The sequence below is a fragment of the Gallinula chloropus genome, assembly GCF_964237585.1.
Source record: "Gallinula chloropus genome assembly, chromosome: 15".
NCBI classification, from domain to species: domain Eukaryota; kingdom Metazoa; phylum Chordata; class Aves; order Gruiformes; family Rallidae; genus Gallinula; species Gallinula chloropus.
In genome coordinates, this window is record NC_140100.1 from 11,800,986 (window position 1) to 11,822,381 (window position 21,396).

The 21,396-nt window shown below is 44.2% G+C and overlaps 1 protein-coding gene across 1 annotated transcript in view; it reads right to left on the reverse strand.

Moving 5' to 3' along the window:
* Positions 1 to 11,378, reverse strand: part of GSG1L (GSG1 like) — a gene marked incomplete at both ends in the record, with an annotated part of 57,705 nt that extends 46,327 nt beyond the window's left edge. The window contains one exon of the mRNA XM_084270949.1: positions 11,078 to 11,378. Coding sequence (XP_084127075.1) covers positions 11,078 to 11,378 — 301 coding nt within the window. The remainder of the gene's footprint in view (positions 1 to 11,077) is intronic.
* Positions 11,379 to 21,396: the final 10,018 nt, after the last annotated feature.

Sequence of the window (21,396 nt, forward strand, 5' to 3'; positions counted from 1 at the left end):
CCTGGATCATACTTACTGGCTTTATGTTCCTATGTTCTTTCTTCTCTGGGCCACTGATAAATGCCTCATTAATAACCAGGGCAGCAAAATAGCAACAACTCTGAAAAATCCTAGTTTGTATGTCTTCCAACCTCACAGCTTCAAAATATTCTAGCTTATTTGACTTAAAAGAAATCTGATAGACCTGACTGAAAGAAGGATCTCTGTTACAACTCTGGTTTTCATCTTGAAAGAAAAAAAAAAAGAGAAAGCTGTCTGTATTCACTTGCTCTATGTAAAATGTTATGAGTTCAAAAGTACAGTTCTGATGGAAATTCGAATGATTAAATTTCACTTAAACAGCATTCCCTTTTAGCAACACTCTGGCTCCCAGCCTACGAAAGACAAGGTCCCCTTTTTTTTCCCAATAGGCCCTAACAAATCTTTATCTCTCCAATTATATCTGGAGTCATGTGATTCTGATGAGATCCCACATCATCTACTGAGAGTAAAATCATTGTATGTGTCTAAAAAAAGGTATAACCCTCAAGGGATCCCAGCCTAGACAAGGATGAGGACTGCAACACACAGTGAAATAAAGTACTACATTCAAGAAAATACAAGTTTAATGAGCTCTCTCAAATGGAGTTGTATCAGGTTAATTAACAAGTGAAATATTCTGCTTTTGATTAAACTGATTGCAGACAGAGTATTTAATTGATTTTTTTCCTAATAAAAAATCAAGTATTCATCTGCAAAGTCAAGATTTTCCAGTTGACCATGTTGATTTTATTTGACTGATATTTTTTGTGGAAAATAAACCAGTTCACTCAGAATTACACTAAAATATGTTGTGGACTAGGAAAACAATTGCTTTCGCTCACTCTGACAGCTGCCATTCATGGCTGCTGCCCATCTACATTTCTCTTACTTCCAAGTAACACAAGAATTTGCTCTGTTTCTCAGCCTCTGCTGAGATAACTCACAGTTTTTCCCCCTTTTGGGGTTGTTTTAAAATCTGAATGCTATACTACTGTTCTCTCAGCAAACTCAAGCTCTTAAAACTTTCTACCTTTTAAAGCAGAAAACCTTAAAGCTTCCCAGTATTTTATTTCAGGCACGGGTTTTTTTGCCCTTCAATTGATGTATTCACAGAGAAATTGTAATCATTTTATCAGAGAGGTATCATCCACACTCTGGAGCTTCCCCTTTGGTTCACTGGAGCAGTAGATAGCTGTGCAGGGGGCAGAGGGTGCGGGCAGAGCAGGGAATACCCCAGTGTGTTTGTGCTAACAGGGACTACGTGCCATGGCAACTGCGTTTTCTGCACCAAAACTCTCCCTGATGTGAAAAATCCTGCACAGCATCTGAAAGCAAACATCTCCACAGGCTGCTCTCAAATCATGTCTAATTGAAACACGGCCAAGTCACAAGACTCATCTGATTATCTTGGTAAGACCTGACAGATGTGTACACACATCTATCATTTGAAGAGCTGGAAAATAGCTCAGATTTTTAAATGATTGGGAGAATCAAGGAAACAATGGTGCTGAGAGAGGCTTTCGATGGTTCTGGTGTCAAATTAGACCTAACTTTGTAATCTGGAAAACAATAAATCAGTATTCTGAGTTGCTTTAAGCATTTCAAAGCATGGAATGGGAAGATGAGGGTTTTCATCTGGTCATCCCAGAGCAACCGTCTACCACACTGTGCTTACTCTGTGCTAATGTAAATATGCCAAAATAAACTAGTTATTGGGGGTCCAGTATCTGTGGGACAGTGAGGTCTCTAGAGGAAACTGTGAAAGGCTGCAAACAATGCTCTTCACAGAAGATGTAGCTGATAGATATGCCTCATTGTATGAAGTCTGACGTGCCTTCTCCAGTCTCCCACATGACTGCAGTAGCAGTTCTATTCAGGCTGGTGATAAACAAAGATCAAAGGAATAAGTAAGCAGTAAGACCCTAAAGCCCTGGTTGTAGAAGAAACCTGGTTCAGGAGGTCCCACTTTTACAGTTATTAGCTGTGGATGAATGTGGATTATCTTTTAACCATGCCAGCACTTCTCTCCAGATGATGCATTGGATCTGTGCCCTCACTCCAGAGCTCCATAAGCAGGGCAGGCAGAAAGTCACTGACAGCAAAGAAGGAAACTCCTTTTCATGGATGGGATCACTCCAGAAAATCAAAACATCAAAAGCTGACATCTGCCAAAATGGAGGGGAAGACGGACTTGAGACAGAGCACTGATCTGATGGGATGGCATGTTGCTGTGAACACAGGTCCTGAGGCTGCAGCTTGAAAGATGTGCAAGTGCCTGTAGGTAAGAGGCAAAGGGGTTGCTGGAGGTGCAGGGACCATGGATGCCAGAGGTCCACATCACCCTGTACTTCTCCACTGTCAGCACCATAACAGTATTCCTTTCCTGGATCACCCATCTGCCCACTCTCTATTCTTCTTGGCCATTGCAGTTTAAGCTGCCTTCTTAAAACACACTCCAGAAACTTGTCCCCACCTTCCCTACCAATAGATGCCTGGTTGCTTTTTGGATTGAGGTGTCCTGTTTTTCTAGGCAGTCACACCTGACTCAAAGTATGGAAACTGACATAACCTCAACCTTTCAGCCACAGATTTTAAAGGAGGTTAGCAAGATGGGTGGTAAGACATTCACATGCAGTATACTGCAAATGGATCTCCAGGTGTTAAAATCAAGTGAAGAAAAGTTGTGCTTGCATTTTTTTCTGTGAACCTGATTTCCAAGCTTGTACCTTTGCCATACAGTCCTTTTTACTGTTGCTTGGCTAGGTGATGCAGTGAAATCAGGCTGGATGATTCTGTGATCTGCTTTTTGGTGTCTCCAAATGTAGAGAGTCTAGGCATGATGGAGTGGCTCTGTTTCCCAGTGAATCTCCCAGATTGTGGCCATAGTTTGTCCCTTTCCCTGATTAATCCCAGCCAAATGCAAGGGGAATTCACTTTAAAGTGAATTTTGTTTGCCTGTGACCGTTCTGCAAGCCGTGTCATTCTATAGAAAAAAGAGCTGCTGCTTCTCTCTATTTACTGCTTTCTCTAGTCCTTGTGTCTTTTGTAAGTCAGATCAGCATAGATTTATATTACCATTTTGTTTACCAGCAAGAACAGTGAATAACATTACACCACGACTAACAGAGGGTCTTGCAGCCTATTCCCTGGTAAGTCCCCATTTTGAGGTCTGTCAGGAAGCCAGTTCTGTTCGTCCCACATAAGGAAAGTTTTAAAATCAGGATTGAGTTTGGTATAATTTAGAAACCTTGGGGATACCCTGATGATTGATATTCCATCCCATATTTATTTCTGTAGCATCTGCTCATATTTTGCACTAGCTGCCAGCAGGGTAAGCACCTTGGTTCTCTTTGAAATACAGGGTCTGTGCCTTCCAGTACTTCGGTGTTTATTCCATTTACAAGGATCTGTCAGATACCTCCTTTAAAACGACTGGGTTAAATGGCTGAGGTTAGACACATCCAAAGAGAAAAACAACACAGATTTTGCTCATGAGATAGAGAGTAACTTATGAAATAAGGAGCATTTCACTGCCTAGTCCCTCAGCCTCTAGGAGTTTTAGATGATAGATGTTCATACAGGTAGTCTGTCTAGCAGGTTTGGGAGGACCTAAAATCCAAAATTACCAGTGCATGGCAGGCAGAAAATATCCCAAACAACCTATAAAAATCCGAAGGTCTGGAATATGCAACCACTGCCACAGAAACCACAGCTATGGCATACCACAGGAAGAGAGCAGGAGACATCATGAAGAACATGAACAGAGCTGAACACTCTTTGTCATGTAGCTTAAATTCCTATGGCCAGGTCTAACAAATCCAGGGATTTGTTAGGAGGAATTCACAAGTGCTTTTCTGAAATGGACCCTTCCTGTGTTGTAAAGGAAGGCAAAAAAATGTTACTATCCCTGTTATCTAGCCTGAGGGAGACTTCTTTTCTGATCCCAAATTAGATCATCGGTTTAATGTTCAGTGCATGAGCAGACATACCAATTAGATACTGAGAAGCTGTAATAATGTCAACGGCAGCAAAGCAACCTCCTCACATACTGTCTCCACCTGTAGCCAATTTCTGATGCTTTAGAGAAGGCATAAAACCCTCCAGAAAATGAGATAGGCATCGAGTCAGGAACTACTTTTTCCTTGGCTCCCGCTGGTGGCCAGTGGCACCCCTGAAGCACCAAAATCACGTAAAAGTATAGACAGGGTGCGAGCAAGGCAGTCAAACCACAATGGCTCCTTTCAGACCTCCTTAAGATACCACCACATCAGCTATGCAGGACTCGCTCCAAGCTCCCTCAGACCAGGAACTTTCCTCTTTCCAAATACAGCCCGTGTGTGAACCGAAGAAGTACCCACTTCAGCCGTGGGTTTCACACTGCCCTCTCCAGGGGTGAGGTCCAGAGGTGCTTTCTGGGAACCCCGCCTTGAATTTTCAGTTTTTTCCTCAATGACAAGTTACTTAAATTATTTTCTTGATATTTATCCATACCTATATAACATACCATCATATCCCCTCTAGAGCTTCAATTTGTTATACTGAAAAGGACCATTTTTTCTTTTCTTTCCTTGAAGAATCATTCTTTTCCTTAACTACCTTGGAAAGCCCACTCTGGATCTCTTTCACCTCCCCCTTTTTCTTACCACAACCATGCATGATGGCATCAACAAAACACTCTGGTGTTACCTCTGCCTCGCACAATGGCGCTGACTCTTCCCTGGAGTAACACTTTCCCTTTACAGCACAGCACTCTGCAGCTCACAATCACTACACAGTCAAACACTGACTGGCCCACAACTTGTTTCTTATCTTTTGCTCATGACACCACAGAATCTTATGACTTAGCATTTGGTGCTTCTAGTTTACTTTTTTTGTTGTTGTTTTAATTATTTTAGTACTCTTCTTACAACCCAATCAGACCGGCTCAGTCACATTTTTAGTTATGAAGAAAAATCTCACCTCTGTAATACCAGTATTCCCAGGCTTTGGATCACAGTGTATGCAAGGAATGCATTTAAAGTAGGATTATTCTCTTCAAATTAAGACTTTGTGTTAGAAAAGGCAACTTCTTAGATTCCTTTTTGGCCAGTGAGGAAAACACATAATCCTAGAGCTCAGTTCATTCCATATGAGGAGGAATTTAATCTCCCCAGGAAGTGCTCACTGCTCTCTACTGTCTGTAATGATGATGTTGATTAGTTTAGGCATGGATACCTGCATTTGCTGATGTCCACAGGTTTGCTGTGGGATTCACCTTGCTTTTTTTTTTTTAATTAATTAGGTGACATGATTTGTATTCCTAGTTCTTTTTCCTACACTGCTTATCTCAGCAATAACAGAATCAGTCCCAAAACCAAATTTGAGGACAACTAGAAATATCTGATCTCCATCGTGGTAATTTCCCTGGTGATGTTACTTGCCGCAGCAAGTAACTGTTCTTTAACAGTTTACAATCTCTCTATTCATCCCCATCATAATGAATAATAAACTCTGCACCCCCAACTCAAGGAGAAGGTCTATCTTCTTCATTATCTTTGTATTCCCATATGCACGGAATCGTAGGGGTTGGAAGGGACCTCCAGAGATCACCGAGTCCAACCCTCTGCCAAAGCAGGGTCCCTAGGACAGGTCACACAGGTTGGTGTCCAGACAGGTCTGGAATATCTCCAGAGAAAGAGACTCCACACCCCCCTGGGCATCCTGTCCCAGGGCTCCCTCACCCTCACCGTGAAGAAGTTCTTCCGCATATTGTATTGTCATCCAATACTAGATATTTAGGGAAGAACAAAGGGGTGGATGTAGGATGATGCTGCTCATGTACCTCCCTTGTGATAGCATTACTGCATCAGTAGTTTGGGGACTTCATGTTCTGAAGTTGCTCTCAAATCATCATGAGTAACAGGAATGGATGTTTTCTCCCTGTATCCACGTGACCCCCAGTTTTGGCCTTCACAACATTCCCTGGCAGGGGAATGTTGTTCCTTCTGCAGGAAGGAGTATTTCTTTTTGTCTGCCATGCCTTGTTCTTAACTCACAGAAGCAGTCGATGATACTTCTTGTCTGATCTCTGTCATTCCTGGCTGATCCCCACCAACACCATAGGTCTCTGTACAGTGTGCCTTCATCCCGGCCTGAAGAGGCTCAGCATTCCCAAGCCAGGAAGGATGTCTACATCTCTCACTACATCATTACCACTCTTACCTCTCTCTGTAGTTCTTCTGTAAAATATTTTCAGTGGGACATTCCATTAAATATTTTTTTTGTAAAGCCGCAGAGACTGGGTCTAATGCATTAACATTGTCTAAGAAGTGACTCATCTTGTCAAAAGATTTACCTTTAACAAAACCTGACTTTTGACAAAGCCTGTTTGTTGCCATGCCTCCAGGCAACTTTTTTCAGCTTTCCCTGAAAACTGTCCTAAGGCTGCTGGGTCAAGTGGCCTGCATCATTTGTTTCCAGTCTTATTTGGATACAGCAACATGGAGATTCTTGCTACAAAACCTGCATTTTCATGTGCCAATTATTTCGACATCCTCAGATGCAGATTATCCAGGCCCCCGGGGTTCAGTTCCTCTGTCGCTGGAAATTTTATCTTTAATATAGAGCTCTACCTCCTCAATTTCTTTTACCGTTCTTTCCTTCCTAAACAATTTATAGCTGGCAATTTTAACATTCCAGTCATGCGAACAAACCCACCAGGTTTCAGTCATGCCAATTATATTATATTTCTCATAATCCAGCAAGAATTCCCAATTCCTCTTGCTTTTAATTATACACTCACGAGGTGCTTGTCCCTGGTCCCTCTCTCTGGACCACCGCCTATGGTGAATCACGTATGCTTATTAACACAGGGTGGCAGGGGAGAAGGGCGATGCGGTACTGCTCCGGGTCTGTATGTGTATGGCAAGTTCTTGTTGTTATGTGCTACAGTTTTACTCATTTCTGCAGGATCCACCTCTCTTGTTCCCTGGCTCCCTCTCAAATGTGCGTTTAATGTCCATATTTATAGCCCATTTTGATGCATCCTTACAGACCATGTAAGTTTCACTCTACTATGTATCCCTCAAAGACTACTGAGGAATACGTGGTACAGAGCAGACAAGGAGCTACAGACCACTTGCCCTAAAAGTCTCATTCCCAGAAGACAAAACAAGCCTACACATTCCCATCCCTGACCATTGTTGAGCCTGGAACATGGAAAGGCTTCTTGTTTATTTAATGAGACATATATTAGAAGGCACCTAGGCAGCTGCTTTTCCCTCTGAATTCAGATGTTATTACTGAAATTGTCTGTTCATGACCAACTAAAACAAGATCTGAGATCATGGCTTTGTTTCTATTAAAATCAAAGCAAACACTGTATTGAGCAGCATCAGTTAACTTGCCATTGCCTTGCAGCTCTCAAACTCCTCTACCTGTTAGGATAAGGTATGCTGCCTTGTCTACTCCAAGTGTTCATTTTTTCACGGCATGTATGTTCTTCAGTCACGGAATCTGTCAGCTGCTGCTATCAGCACATCACTTGTCTGGTATCTTGTGAGGTACTTGTGAGTACTGACACAAGCACAGACCTATAAGTCTGTGAAATAAGTACTCAAAGTCATAGTAAAAAAACATAAAATGATAAAGAACTCAGCTTTAAGACACCTGGGCACAGCCAAGGGATTCATGGCCCAGAAGGAGGCACCAAGCATCCTGTGCAGGGTGTGAGTGTGCAACAGGACAATGCAAGCTCACAGGGCATGCATTAGCTTAGAATCACAGATCAGAGAACCTTTAAAGTTGGAAAAGATGTCTAACATCATCAAGTCCAACCACCTGTCCAACACCACCATGTTAGTGCCATGTCCTGGAGTGCCATATCTACATAACCCACTCTGAAACAAAAGACTTCATCCTCTTTCTGGTAGGCTGGGATTCAGCATACTTTTGAGTTCGGAGATTGTGCTAGATAATTACAGGACTAACCCACCAATGAAATATGTATGCTCCAGTCCCTCTGTTCCCAGAGGGGATTCACAGTTATATTTTTCAGATACTAAATGCTTTCCAGATTCTTTAGCTGTCCTAGACATACTGGATAAAAATAAACTCTAGATTCACAAATTATTTCAGAAATAATCACAGCACTCAATCTCTGTTAGAGATGTCAGTGAAAACTAGAAACCTGCAGCAGGATGAAGGCCTGCTTCACCAGGCTCTATACAGAGAGTGCACGGCATGCTTCTTGCACCTCTGCCTCTGGAATCTAAATGGGCATTTCAGAGAAATGATGGGAGGAGAAGACACTCCAAAATTTTGTTTGATGGCAGCCTAAATGTTGTTTCAAGGTGTGACTGAGAGCCAGCCCTTCAGCCAGCTGGGAGCCCTGCCATCCCGTCCCTCGCAGTATCGTCCTCCTGGGAACCGGTCCGGTTGTGTCTGCACGGCACGATCTGCTGGGTTCCAGCTGCACCAGTGCAGGGAGCAGAAGGTTTTGACAATGCTGTGACTGTAGGGAGACAGAAATCAAAAGTCCCGTGGCTAGCTGAAGCATATGGGGAATGTCTGGAGTCTCTGGAGTGTTTTGACAGCATCACAACTGTGGACTATTACTGGCATTGGTTTGTTCCTGGTGGGATTCATACATCAGCAGTGAGGAATTAGGGACGGGTCAGGAGCTGTGGGAATGGTGCTGACCGTAGGCTGTGGCCAAATGTTTGGCTGGCAGAGGTCTGGGGCTTTGGAGTGGAAGGACTTTAGCCGGAGGAAGGCTGTTGTTGCAGTCCTTTCCAGTGTGCTGTTGCTAAACCTTTCAGAAAGGTGTTACTGAAAGTGTGGAGAGCATTCAAGATGGGGATTTGTGGGCTTAGTGGTGTTTTCTTGATGTTCTCCTGCTATCCAAGGGTGTTTTTTAACAGCATGATGACTGTGTGTCTTGTAATACCTACAGGACTGCGGTCAGTTGGCGTGCTGTGGGAAGGCTGAGGAGCACAAGGCATTGATTACCTGCAGATATATTGAGCTTTGTGGGTGTATGTGCCCCGGAGCTCAGACAAAACGGTCACCGGCCAGGCTGACAAAGGCCATGACAACATCCTGACAGCTCACTGTCGCTAACCAGTAAATCTGAATGAAGACCTTTCATGCTTATCTTACATTGGCACTCTGGGACAAACTTACACCCATGTGCACTACACCATTCCTGTCCTCACCAGAAGAAACCCGTGGTAAATACTGGACGGGGCAGCTGTCTGAGCCAATATATCCCTGTACCTGGCCGGGCTCTTTCTAATGGTTGGTCTGCTGACTGCTGAGGACTTTTCACTGAGTTAGTGACTGAAATAAAAGGAAACACACATGTGGCTGCTGTGGCATGTGTGGGGAAGGGAGAAACAATCCTCTCTCTCCTGTTTTCACCATAACTTTCTAAAGCTGGCTCCCAGCTATCTCCTGAAATCACCCACTACAGCACAGCTTTGTTTACCCAGTACAGAATAGATCACTGTATTTCTCTTCTCCCACAGATAACTCAGTTTTCTGAGTGGGCTAGAGTCACACAGTTACAAGTTTTCTCACACATAAATCTTGGCTTGGAAAGCTTTCAATCTCTGCCAGAAATGTGGGCATGCTTCATTATCCCAATCCCAGCTAAGATGCTCAAAGAGTCAGAGTGTCTCAAGCTGCTCACTCGGGCTGCTGTGGCCTAAGTTAATTTCCAGACCAGACACAGCATCTTTTTCCTATACTTTTCCCCTAATGTAACACCTGTAATGGGTTTCTTAGGTGTTACTCCCTTCAGCATGGAGTTGTTTATGCCAGTCCTGAAGCTGGAGTTCACAAACTTTCCTTTTCATACATTAAACTAAGTTTTAATGATCAAACAGCTCTTGAAACACCATCCTCAAAAATCTGGGTGAGTATACAGGGCACCTCAGGGTGAGATGAACTGTGAGCTGCTCTGCCAGTATGCCACACTTTGTATTACGTTCCTACAGCACAGTTTTACTAAGGCCCCATAAACTTTCCATTATGAGGGAGGTTGTGTCCTCAGAGACACAACATGTAGGAAAATGTCCCTTGCCTCCAACAGTGGTGAAGAACCAACTCCTGAGTCTACTCCTTGGGTGATGGCAGGAGAGCATGGAAACAGCCCGGCAAGCAGCAACCAGCATCCACGAGCCATCATCATCCTTCTCACACTGTGTTGCATTTCTAAACTTTATTTTCCAGACACATAATCCAGAAAAAAAACTCTTTCAAAAGCAGTTTGGATGTTAGTTCTGCCAGACAGCTCTGGGAGAAGGGGCTGTCGGTTTGCATCTGTTGAGACTTAAATCAGTCCCATGGCCGCTTCCTTCCCTCCACCTTCCAGTGGTTTATTTCTCAGCGAGTGCCAGGGCACAGCAGAGGAAATGAATGCACTGATAAGCTGGAGGGATGTCTTCTTGAGTGGTTCTCAGCAAGTAAATGGCTGAGTGGGGAACAGAAATGAGCTTTCTTGTGCCCAGTCGTGCCCTTTAACTGCCATTTCTCTACTCCGCTTCAATAAACATAGAGTCCAGCCACCAGGAAGGGCTGGTGGGTGGTCATTTACTTAAGGACTGACAGAAGAGAGGAAGTCTGGGCTACAGCCTGATAAAAACGGTGACCTTTGTGCTTTCCCTGCCACAAAGACTGCTGCCCAGGGGGTTATTTCAGGGGCAGTTATAATTATGTATCAGAACATCCTTAACAGCTACCATCCACCGCCGCTTGTGCGCTCCAGGGAGCAGCTCGCAGGCAGGGGAGTGCTGCCCAGTCCCTGGCTGCAGTGCCCCGGAGGGCAGCACGTATTGCCTGTTGGAGGTTCGGCCGCCTTTAGAGCACAGATCCTGCATCAGGCAGCAGGTAAACAAGCAAATCCTTGCTCTCGCTGGAAACAGGTTGCTTTTCAACAGAGAACTGTTAAAATCCTGCCTCTCTCTGCAGGGCGAATCTGCTTTAAGATACAGCACAGAACAGCTTGCCTGTGTGTTTATCACACTGAGCCAAACACAAAGCAACACGAGCTGGAAGGAAGTTGTTTTATACTTACCAGCAGCATTGATATTTTCCTCACAGGAGTACCAGATCCCAGTGTGGAAATACCTGAAAAGGAAGCGGTCATCTCCCGTCTCCCAGCTGTAATGAACCACATTCTGGTTTGTCTCGTTTGCAGTCTCATTCCCGCTGTAGTTGAGGCAGTTTGTCTTCTTCTCTTTCCCACAGCTCGGCTTAGGGACCCTCTGTGTGCCCTCACACCAGTGGGTCGTGATAAAAGCTGTTGTAGAGAAGAGGAGAGCCATCAGGTTCAGACTCACTGCTAGCAGGGCTCTGCATCTTCGATTTGTCTTCATGGTAAATCCGCCCTCCCTCCCCCTCCTGCTGAGAGAAGAAGTCAGAGGGGTTTGTTTTATTTGGGGGGGAGGAGGGGGGGGGAGGTTCAAAGCCTCTCACGATTCAGAATCCAGTTTTCCAGGCATCAAAACTCTTGGCTTCTTCCAATCTATTGTTGTAGCCACGAAGGAAACGCTGCAGCCAGACTCCCATTCTTCTCCTCACTTGAAATCCTGCCTTTGTACGTTAGAGGAGCAGCTGCAGGCGCGGGAGTGCGGCCGTCCTCTCGTAGCCAGTGTGCTTCAGTGCGCGGGCAGGATCGGAGAGGGTCTGTATCACAGAGAGCACCAAGAGCGAGTGAACATCTGCTCCGGTACCACACATGATCCCAAGGGGCTCCGCAGCCTCCTCCACTGGGAGACACCTGCAGGCTGCGGGACTCGCTGTCCTCTGCTCCGGGAGAGGGAGGCAGGAGGAACTCAGCGGGAGGCGGGCGGCAGGGACAGCTGCTGCCTGCTGCCACCGTCCTCGTCAGACCTCGGGGACCACTGCGGCGCGCCGATGGCCGAGTCGGACTGGGGGGAGGCGTCACTTATTACTCCCAGAAAGAATCATTATTTGGAGCTGTGAAATACATTTTCCATATACCAGGGGGCAGAGACTTGTCCAGGAGGAGGGATGGAGCGATGCTTCAGCTTGTCTGTGCTGAGCTAGTGAGTAGTATGTCGGGGGTCCGATTCTGCTCGCAGAGTACTGGTGTAATTCTCTGTCAGTCAGAGCAAGCCCCCGAGGAATTCAGATTTGGAAGTGTGCAGTGAGACAAACCCATGTCTCCCACAAGACCAAGTGGATCCCCTTGCTCAGGTTTTCATTTCCAGACACAGCCCATGCGGATGTTCTGTTTGATGTGGGTCTGTGGGACATTTTGTAGGTCCTGGTTTATACAGACTGAGACAATTAGAGCAAATCCTGGCTTTACTCACCAGAAGGCAATGCTGTGAGACCTCGGGGCACTGCAAAATATCCCATTTCCAGAGAGAAGTGTATCATCCTATCTTGTTTGTTGGCTGACTTGTAGAGATTCTGACCTCTTTCCACATGGCTCAGAGCTACCTGGTGACCTCTGAGTACTGTGAGAAGATCAGGGCACCTGATGGTGGTAGTATTTGTAAGACTTTGTACTCAAGCACTGAGGTTGGCCACATTTGTCACACAACAGTTCTGTGGCCTTATTAGATGAATGCAATTTTCCATGGGGAAGAAGTTGCCTGGGCTTTGGAGTGAGTGAAGTTTCCTTCCAGCCTTTCCTGGATGCCCTGCAAGGGCCTTGGGGATGCTTGTGTCCTCTCAGAGCAGTCCAGCAATGGGTTTCCAGCAAGCCCTGGAAACAGCCATGCAGCCACACAGGCTCAGACTAATGGACAGGACATGTTCTCATCTCACACCCTGACCTCTGTTTAGTCAGCACTTTGATTCATGTGAAGCTCATCCTGCACCATGTGAAATTGGTGGTAGCTTCTCCAGCAACTTGAAGAAAGCCAGGAAAGACCAGGCAGAGGTTCTTCTGAGAAAACCAGCACACAAGACTTCAGAGACCCATTCCTGCTCTCTGATGCCCATTCACAGGTGGCTGCAGGATTCTCTATTCTGCCTCTTGGTGCCTGCCCTACACACCTGGTTCCAATTGTTTATGAGATTTTCCATCATTTATACAGGCAGACTTGTCTTTAGCCACCGTGGTTTATAAACAAACTAGAAAGCTACTGGAAAATGCTGCTCTGTGTGATGGCAGCTCTGCAAGATTAGTGATCACAGAATCATAGAATCACCTGTGATGTAGCTTTGTACTGCTGATACTTCCCTAACCAAGTGCCCCTCCTTTTGCTCACTCCAGCCTGTACCAGACGGCTACTTACCTCCTCGGTGCCAGCTTTTTGAAGTGGCCTGTGCTAGCGCAGTGCCTCTGTGCAGAGTCTTCCTCATCCCACGGGAATCACACCCCGCCTCTCCATGGCCCAAGCCTTTCAGCATTTCATCTTGAAGCCAAATATTCAGCATTATTATGTTGGTTTTCTCTGTATGCAAGAAATCCAGATGATAGCTGTTTAGAGCACCACAGGATTATTATTGCTTCCATTATTTCTATGTTGCAGGACATTCCACTCAGAAATGCATTTGTATGTCCCTGTGTTCCTCAGGCTTAGTTACCTGCTATGGGGAATAAACCACGGGATTTGAACTATGACAGAATGCCTTCACAAGGCACCCTTTTACACCAGCACTCTTCTTCAGGATTATCTTTCGAGTGGCTGTCAGCCTCTGAATCATCACACTTTCCCAGGTGTGAATACAGGTCTTTACAGTCTTTTCTCACATATCTTTTCTACCTACTGCTCTGTGGCTTGTGTTTTCTGGCCCCAGCCCCAAGTTCTGCACATTATGTTTCTCCCTGTGCCCATCTCCCTGAGATTTGAGCATCTCAGAGTTTGGTTATCTGTGATAATTCGCTCCAAAATACTTTCAAGATTCTGTTTTTACTCCTAATCCTAACAGATATTTCTATTTCTGTTCCTCCTTATCTTCTTTATTCTTGGTTTCCAGGCTGGCAGGGATGTCGAGAACAGAGAGGATGGTAGTATATTAAAAAAACCAATAAAGCAGATATTAGGTTCCTTTTGTGATATAGAACTTTCAGGATCTTAAGCATTTAAAAATATGCAGCACAAGGTAAAGTGTGCTCAACGTCAGGGAATGTTTTTAACTTGCATTTTTTCCTTTTATTAACCAAAGTGAGGCTTTTTCTAATTATTAGACTCCTCTGGCTGTATATGTTGGGATTACTTAAAAGAAGGAAACTCGCCTGTGCTATAGTCATGCTGTAATGCTCCAACGATTTCTTTTTATATAATCTCTGTTTATCAGATTTGTTGTGTATAAAAATGGAAAGATCATACATATGTTGCAGAAGGCGGTTCAGATGCCTGGATTAAGTTGTATTTACATGGTATTATCTTTAATAGTAAAGCAGAAGGGTTTGAATGCTATAGAGAAGTAGGTTTCATATTGTGGCTACAAGAACCTTTAAAATCCCTTTTTCAGCAATAGCTTTTCTCCGATGTTGTGAGAAAAACTACCTTCCTGAGTGGTAGCTAAATCCCTTTTCCTTTACTATTTCTTACAGGATCAGTGTAAATTGTTATTACTCAGTATTTACTCAAGTACAAAAAGAATTTGACCCAGAGGATTTAAAATAATGATAGCATTTGCAAAGGAACCCTTTCAATCAGGCTGTGGTTTTCACTAGTGGCAACCAGATGCAGCATTCACTAAAATGAGAAGCATTTTGGGTTCCCTGGTGATGGCAGGGGGGGAGGTTGGGCTTAGCCTGGTTGTTAATTCGATACCAGCAGTGCCAACTGCATGGAATTATATGCAGTTATTGAATCAATATTTTTAAAATCCTATAGATTTTCTTTAAGTTCTCATTTCTTACAGGTCTGTCCTAGGCTTCCTCCTGAGTTTGTATTGCCTTTTTCTGTTGTCACTGGACTGGGATTCCCAGTTTCTCCTTCCACCTTGGGTTGGACCCCTTCTAGTGGCTCATCTTTGCTTTTTCTCAGCATCACAGAGCTACAGAATCCATTTCTTCAATTAATTAGTCTTGTAAATGGTTCCAAATCTCATTTTCTGTATATTTTTGTTTATTCAACAGGACAGACTTTTCCATTTGAAGGTTAGGATGGAAATGCTCTTCATACTTCCTCCAGACCACTCCTGTGTGTATTGGCAAACTACACGCAGTTTGACTTCTTTCCATTCCATATCTAGGCTTCCTTTTGCTGTGTTCATCTTATTTTTCACTTTTCTCTCAGAACTCTGACCCAAAGTGGTCTATGTTCAGCAGTGATGCTTAGCACTTCGAGCCCACCGGCTCAATCCTGTTGATCTGAGGGATATTGCTGATTTTTTAACAGAAATTAAAGCCTGCCACAAATGGACAGTCCTACTGGGGCATATTTGAAGGTGGGCTGTATATTGATACCATATGAAAAGCTGGACTTCAGTTTAACTTTTGAAGTGAGACTTTCATTTGTTTGTGGGCATTGCATCAAGGACAAGAAAATGGCTCGGGAAATTTTTCCTGTTCCTTAACTGACCAGGCAAACAATGGTTTCTGAGTGCTGTGGCAAAGACCTTTAGGAGTCTTGACAGAAAGGAAGGCCATAAAACAAATTGTTGATTCTCCTTTCCCTGTTGTGGTGGTTTGACCCTTGCTGGAGCCCAGATGCCCACCAAAGACGTTCTATCACTCCGCTTCTCAGCTGCTTTCCTTCTTAGCAGGGGGGAGGGTGGGGGTGGCATTCCTCACCCCCTTCCCCTGCTGCACCCCGGGGTGCCACCCACGGCAAACAGTCCTTCACAAACTTCTCCAAAGTGAATCCTTTCCCACGGGGCTTCAGTTCCTCACCAACTGCCCCAGAGTGGGGTGTAGACCTTCAGGCCCAGACTGCTCCAGCCTCTAAATAAAGCTACAATTTCCTTGGCCTAGTGTCACTGCTTAGTAGACAAGACATTGTGAAGTATCCTGCAGAGTAGCTGGTTTAAGTGAGTTGTCAGTGTTGTCCATCTTTCCTTGGATGCCAAGACCATGCCATTCAAAGGGCAGGTCTGTAGGCATTCCTCCTCCTGATAATAATTAGGGTCTCTGATTTGCAGTCTGTCCCAAACCAAATTAGATTAATCATTCAGCACTGGCTTCTGCGTAAAAATTGTGTTGTCCATATATTTGGAACAGGACTGGGATGCTGAGAAATTTGTACTGATCTGCTATCTGCATTTAATTCTTCCAGCAGCTGATGGAGAGGAAGGGAGATGAAAAGAAGTGGCAAGCCTGAGCTGTGTTGTAAATCATGTCTAGAAGAGTTGACTGGTGATGTTGCCTGAAAAGGCAGTCCAAAAGGTCATGGGAGAGCACATAAGATATTCCTGGGACCATTCCCAATAGGCCATTTACACGTCTGCTTATTCTGGGAGTGAATAATTGATTTGGCGGGTCCTGTGTGGAGCCAGGAGTTGGACTCAATGATCCTTATGGGTCCCTTCCAGCTCAGGAGATTCTGTGATAAAACATAACAGTATCCTATGTATGACCCTGAATTAGAAACTGTTCTGTCATGTAGTTACAAGAACTATTTCCTCACAATCAAAGTGCACACTGTTGGGTTGGATTAAGATGAAAGATTAATTAATATTCATAAATTTTGTAAAGGCTAACATTGCTCAGATACACTGACATTATTACCAGAAGTTGCAGGTTCTCTTAAGAACTGTAGAAGCAGAATTCATGTTATTTATCACCGCACTTGAACCATTCTTGCGCACCCCTGCCTTAATGGCAATGTGCAAGCCTTTCAGTATTTGTAGTCCCCAAACAAAGGTAGCCACAATAAACATAGCAACGCTGAGAAATGTTAAAGGGCCCATCACGCAAACCTGTCCTTCTATAGCCCAGCCATGTTCATATAAAGTTAGGTATTGTCATATCCCACTGTGCCCTTGGAGGTGTCTGACCCAATATCTACGATGAATTCATTTATATCACTCCCATTTTTTGAAACATTTCCCATGGTTACACTGATGCCACAATAGTTGATCAAAATCTTTTGAAATTGTATAAATGTCAGAAACATTGTAATAAAAATAACTAAATTTGAGATGGATTCAATGAAAATTTGACTTCTTCCTCAGCATAGACTCAGACTCTGAAATAGCATTGTAAATCCTCACAGGTATCACCTTGCCCTTCTTTTTTTTCTTTTTTTGTTCTTAAAGACTTTTTCAATATATTTTGAAAGACAGAAGCTAGAATATTTAAATGATTGTAGTTTTCAGTTTCTGCCTGGAAAAGTTGTAAGCTCTGTATATTCCCTGACATCTTTGTGATGAATAATGTTGCTAACTTGCATGTCCATGTATTTTATTCCCATAATTGGGATTCATCCATATGCCCAGGCATTCTGAATGGTAGGATTAGACCATGAGATTTTAGTTCAAACAGGGGTAGCCAGGCAGATTTGTTTAAGCAAGATCTGTATCCTGGGGTTCATGTTTCTGTATATTCTCTGCAGAGATCATATCCTGGGGTTCATGTTTCTGTATATTCTCTGCAGAGATCGTACCCTGTATGAAAAGCATTTGGGGAAAGCAGGTGAGAATGGAGCAGGAAGAGGCTGTGTATGTACAGGGATGGCTTTTGGATGGCACCAGTATGATGTGCAGAGAGGAGCACACATTCTGTCACCGATTGTGTAGTCCAAGCCAACGGATCAAGAGGCCCTGGGCTGTGCTCGTGATCCCAAGTAGTGCTGCTGGCTTGAAGACAAATGGAAGCAGGGTAGTGATCCTGAAGGTGAGTGCAAAGTTTGGCAGCCGCAAAAGGCCGTATGGTCAGGTTGGCTCTAGAAGCTGAAGCTGAATTTTGCAAGATACTGCATTCAGTCTATGTTGAGACAGAAACTACAGAACATAGCAAATTCATACATACAGCAAGCAGATTTTAAACATTTTGGTAGCAAACCTCAATTTGAGCAGAAGTCTTTTCCCCTGGGAAGACAGTAGAAGACACAGCAACGAAAGGAAAAACCAAGAGATTGGTAGTAACAGCAGAACAGTGAGGAAAAGGTATCTCTTCATGGCAAAGATAGGTAATTGTATAACCATTCCAGCCATTCCAAGTGGAAGAGAAAAGGTCAACAGGCAGATGACAAGATGGAGCACAGAAAGCTTGTGCCTGGCAGGGGACAATATTTCACAGTGTGTTGGAAGGAAAATGAATGATTATGCAGAAGTCACTAAGAAAATGCCAGCCTGCATGGGCAATATGAGAACCTGAGAAGGCCTGGGTAACTCTATCCCATAATGTCACACAGTGATGGTGAGAGACATCCTTTGAACCACAGGACATTTGAGGTAGCACAGAACTCATCAGACTGATGGGAACAATGTCAAAATTAACAATGAAGTTGTACCAGATGGCAGAAGAGGGAGTCAAGGCCAGGACTTGGCAAACAGAGGGAAAATGTTAGCCATCAGCCTGTCCGGATAGCAGCAGGAGGGATGAGATAGATGAGCAACCTGGAGGGCGGGCAGCACACTATTTAGCAGAATGAAAGTACAGCAGTGAACAGATAGGGATTATACATCTAAAAAGTAGGTAGTTGGTTTGAAGACCAGAATATGTTAAGGAGTGTAGAGAGCTGCAGCTGGTTTGTATCAAAGGCCACTTTCACTGGACTACATGAACTCTTTGGCCTCAGCAGGGGGGCAAAATGAAAGAGCAATTGTTCAAAGGGAAAATTAGATAAATCTTCTGGGAACTTAGATGGGAATGAAGTTGCAGGAGGCAAAAAGGTCAGCGGTAGCATAAGGACTGCCTGCTCAGCTTGGGAACTTGGGGTGGCATTTCCATGCTCACAGCTGATCATGAATATTTACTCTATCTAACCCCTTCCTCAACTGAGTTTTGAATGGGGAAAAGTCCTTTTTATTCTGTTTCCTGCAAGGTCTTGGGTAGGGAACAGTTCACCTCTCCAATTGGCCTCGGAGGCTGTGTGCATCTTTGAAGAGATCCCCATTTTTTCACTGTGTGCTCTACTGGGAGTCTCCAAACCATTCAGGTTTCACAGATATCTGTTATTCTGCATATGTTAATGCAACACCCATAACACAAAATGGAGTGCATAATATGATACAGATACAAAGCACACAGTTAAAAGAGTTCTGTCAGATGTGAATTGTAGAGTATTTGTGGTTGGAAGGGCTGTCTGGAGGTGTTTTGATCCAACCCCCCTACTCCAAGACAACTTCAAACCTAGACAAGTTCAGTGTTATGCAGAGTGTTTCTGTCCAGACTTAAGGAGATTTTTTTTTCACCTTGAGGACCATCAGGAAGGTGAACAGGCTGTTGAGCGAGGTTGTGCAGTGTCTGGTTTTGGAGATTTCCAATCCCATACTGGATAAAGCCTGGTTTGACCCAAGAGCTGACCCTGCCTGGAGCAAGAGGTTGGGCTAGAGACCTCCTGAGGGCTCTTCCAGACTGGATTATCCTGGAATCATATGAGAAGCTGTGCAGCACAGCTAGCATTCACATCTCCCACCCACCTGCAGGAGGAACTCCAGGCTGAATATTGGAATAATTAATCCATTTTCTTCCTAATGAACAGACACTCCAAGCACATCTGCTTGTGGAAGGTAATTCTGTGCTTCCAGGCATAAAGATTCAGCATGAGAACCTTCGTGATCTCCTTCACAATAAGCAACTTGTTACAAGTTTAGTTTGTTTTTCTGCGATTGCTCTAACTTCCCTAAGTGTTCCTTTGCTACACGATCATCTGTTGGCCCTGTAGACTCCCTGGCAAGTATCCCAGTTAGGGATAGGAAGTTGTATCTCAAGTTCTTTTTGTCCTGATTTATCGTTTGTTTACATTTAACCAGACAGAAATTGTGATCCCTCCTTTTTTTCTCGTTTGGACATGACTGCAAGTTTTTGAAGGATGCCGTATTGCTTGTACTATCATTTGTCACCTTGCGATTCCACCATGCCAACATTTCTCTGCTCTTCCCAAAGCCTTTTTTGACAGGTGGAATGCATTTATTTTAAGCCTCTGCTATGTCTTTAAATAAGCCTCATGCTCTTGATCCACAGAAACTGAAAAAAAAATCAAATGCTGTTAATGTCCCAAGGAATAATGAAGACACAGGTCCTTCAGCTTGCTTGTCAAGGAGGTTTATAAACCCGCTGGGGTCAGTGACTGGAGGGGCTGTGCCCAAGGACAACTCTAGTGTGGTGCACCCATGTCACCTGGAACCAGACTGCTGTGGGAGAGGACTATGAAAACCCTTACCAGGAGCTGCCCCGACCTCCAGGCCTGGCCCTTGGTCCTTGCCAGAGCCCTACTGCCACTCCATGTGCCCTCCCATGTGCCTTGATGTCCTGGTCCTGCCCCACCAGCCTCACCCCTGAAGACTTGCATTGGCCATTGCAATGGCTTTCCTCCTGGGGTCATGGAGAGGAATGACAGACACTGGGGTGGCACACCAAACCCGGCGTGGGCAGAGCCGTTCACATGGTTAAATGCAGCTGCATCAGGGAAGTTCAGGCTGGCATTTCCTCTTTATTCTGCTCCAGTGCTGAAGATCTCTACAGCAAGTGCGAGCTCCTGCCAAACCCCACGCTGGGACTGAGGGCTGTGGAGGAGCAGGATGGCTGCAGGGCAGGAACACGTGGCAGCATGTCCTTGGCTGCTAACGAAGGTTTCTCTCTGATCCCAAGCGAATCATGCACATTAAGCTCCTCAGAAATAGCCATTTCTATAGGAACAGCTAAATTACAGCTCATATGCTGAGTGAAACCGAATTAAGGCTCCATGTACAGTATTTACTTGGGCAATTTCACTTAACCTTGCCATCTTTTAATTCCTTTTATACCTCGATTTAGTAATTTCTTAAATTTTTTTATAGTTCTGTTTATTGAGAAGACCACAAGAGACCTGAACTGAGTAATCTTCTGTTTCTGCAGTTCTGTGCTTTAATAGCAACAGAATAATCTCTACATAAACTCCTTAAACAATAAACATCTTTATCTGGAGTGGTTTAGATGTCTGTTATCTTTGTAGCCCTTCATTTGCAGGACACAGTACCACCTTCACAAGAAATGGCATCGATTTGTAGTCAGAGCAGTGATTTGGGTTACTTCTTAACTTTGCAAGGGGAAAAACTTAACAACATACTGTGATAATGCAGACAAAACAATACTTAAAATGGTAATTTATCATGTTAGATATCTCAGTTTGATTAGACAGGGAAACGCTGCACTGTGTATTAATATCAGCCCTTAAAAACCTGTAAACACTACTATACATCTAAGGAAATATATCTCACAGGAAAATTCAGGCTATTCAGTTAGTGTCATGGAACAGATAATTGAATTCCTTGCTCTCTTGTCCACCCAGTAATATCACATAACTCTTCTTCAATGTT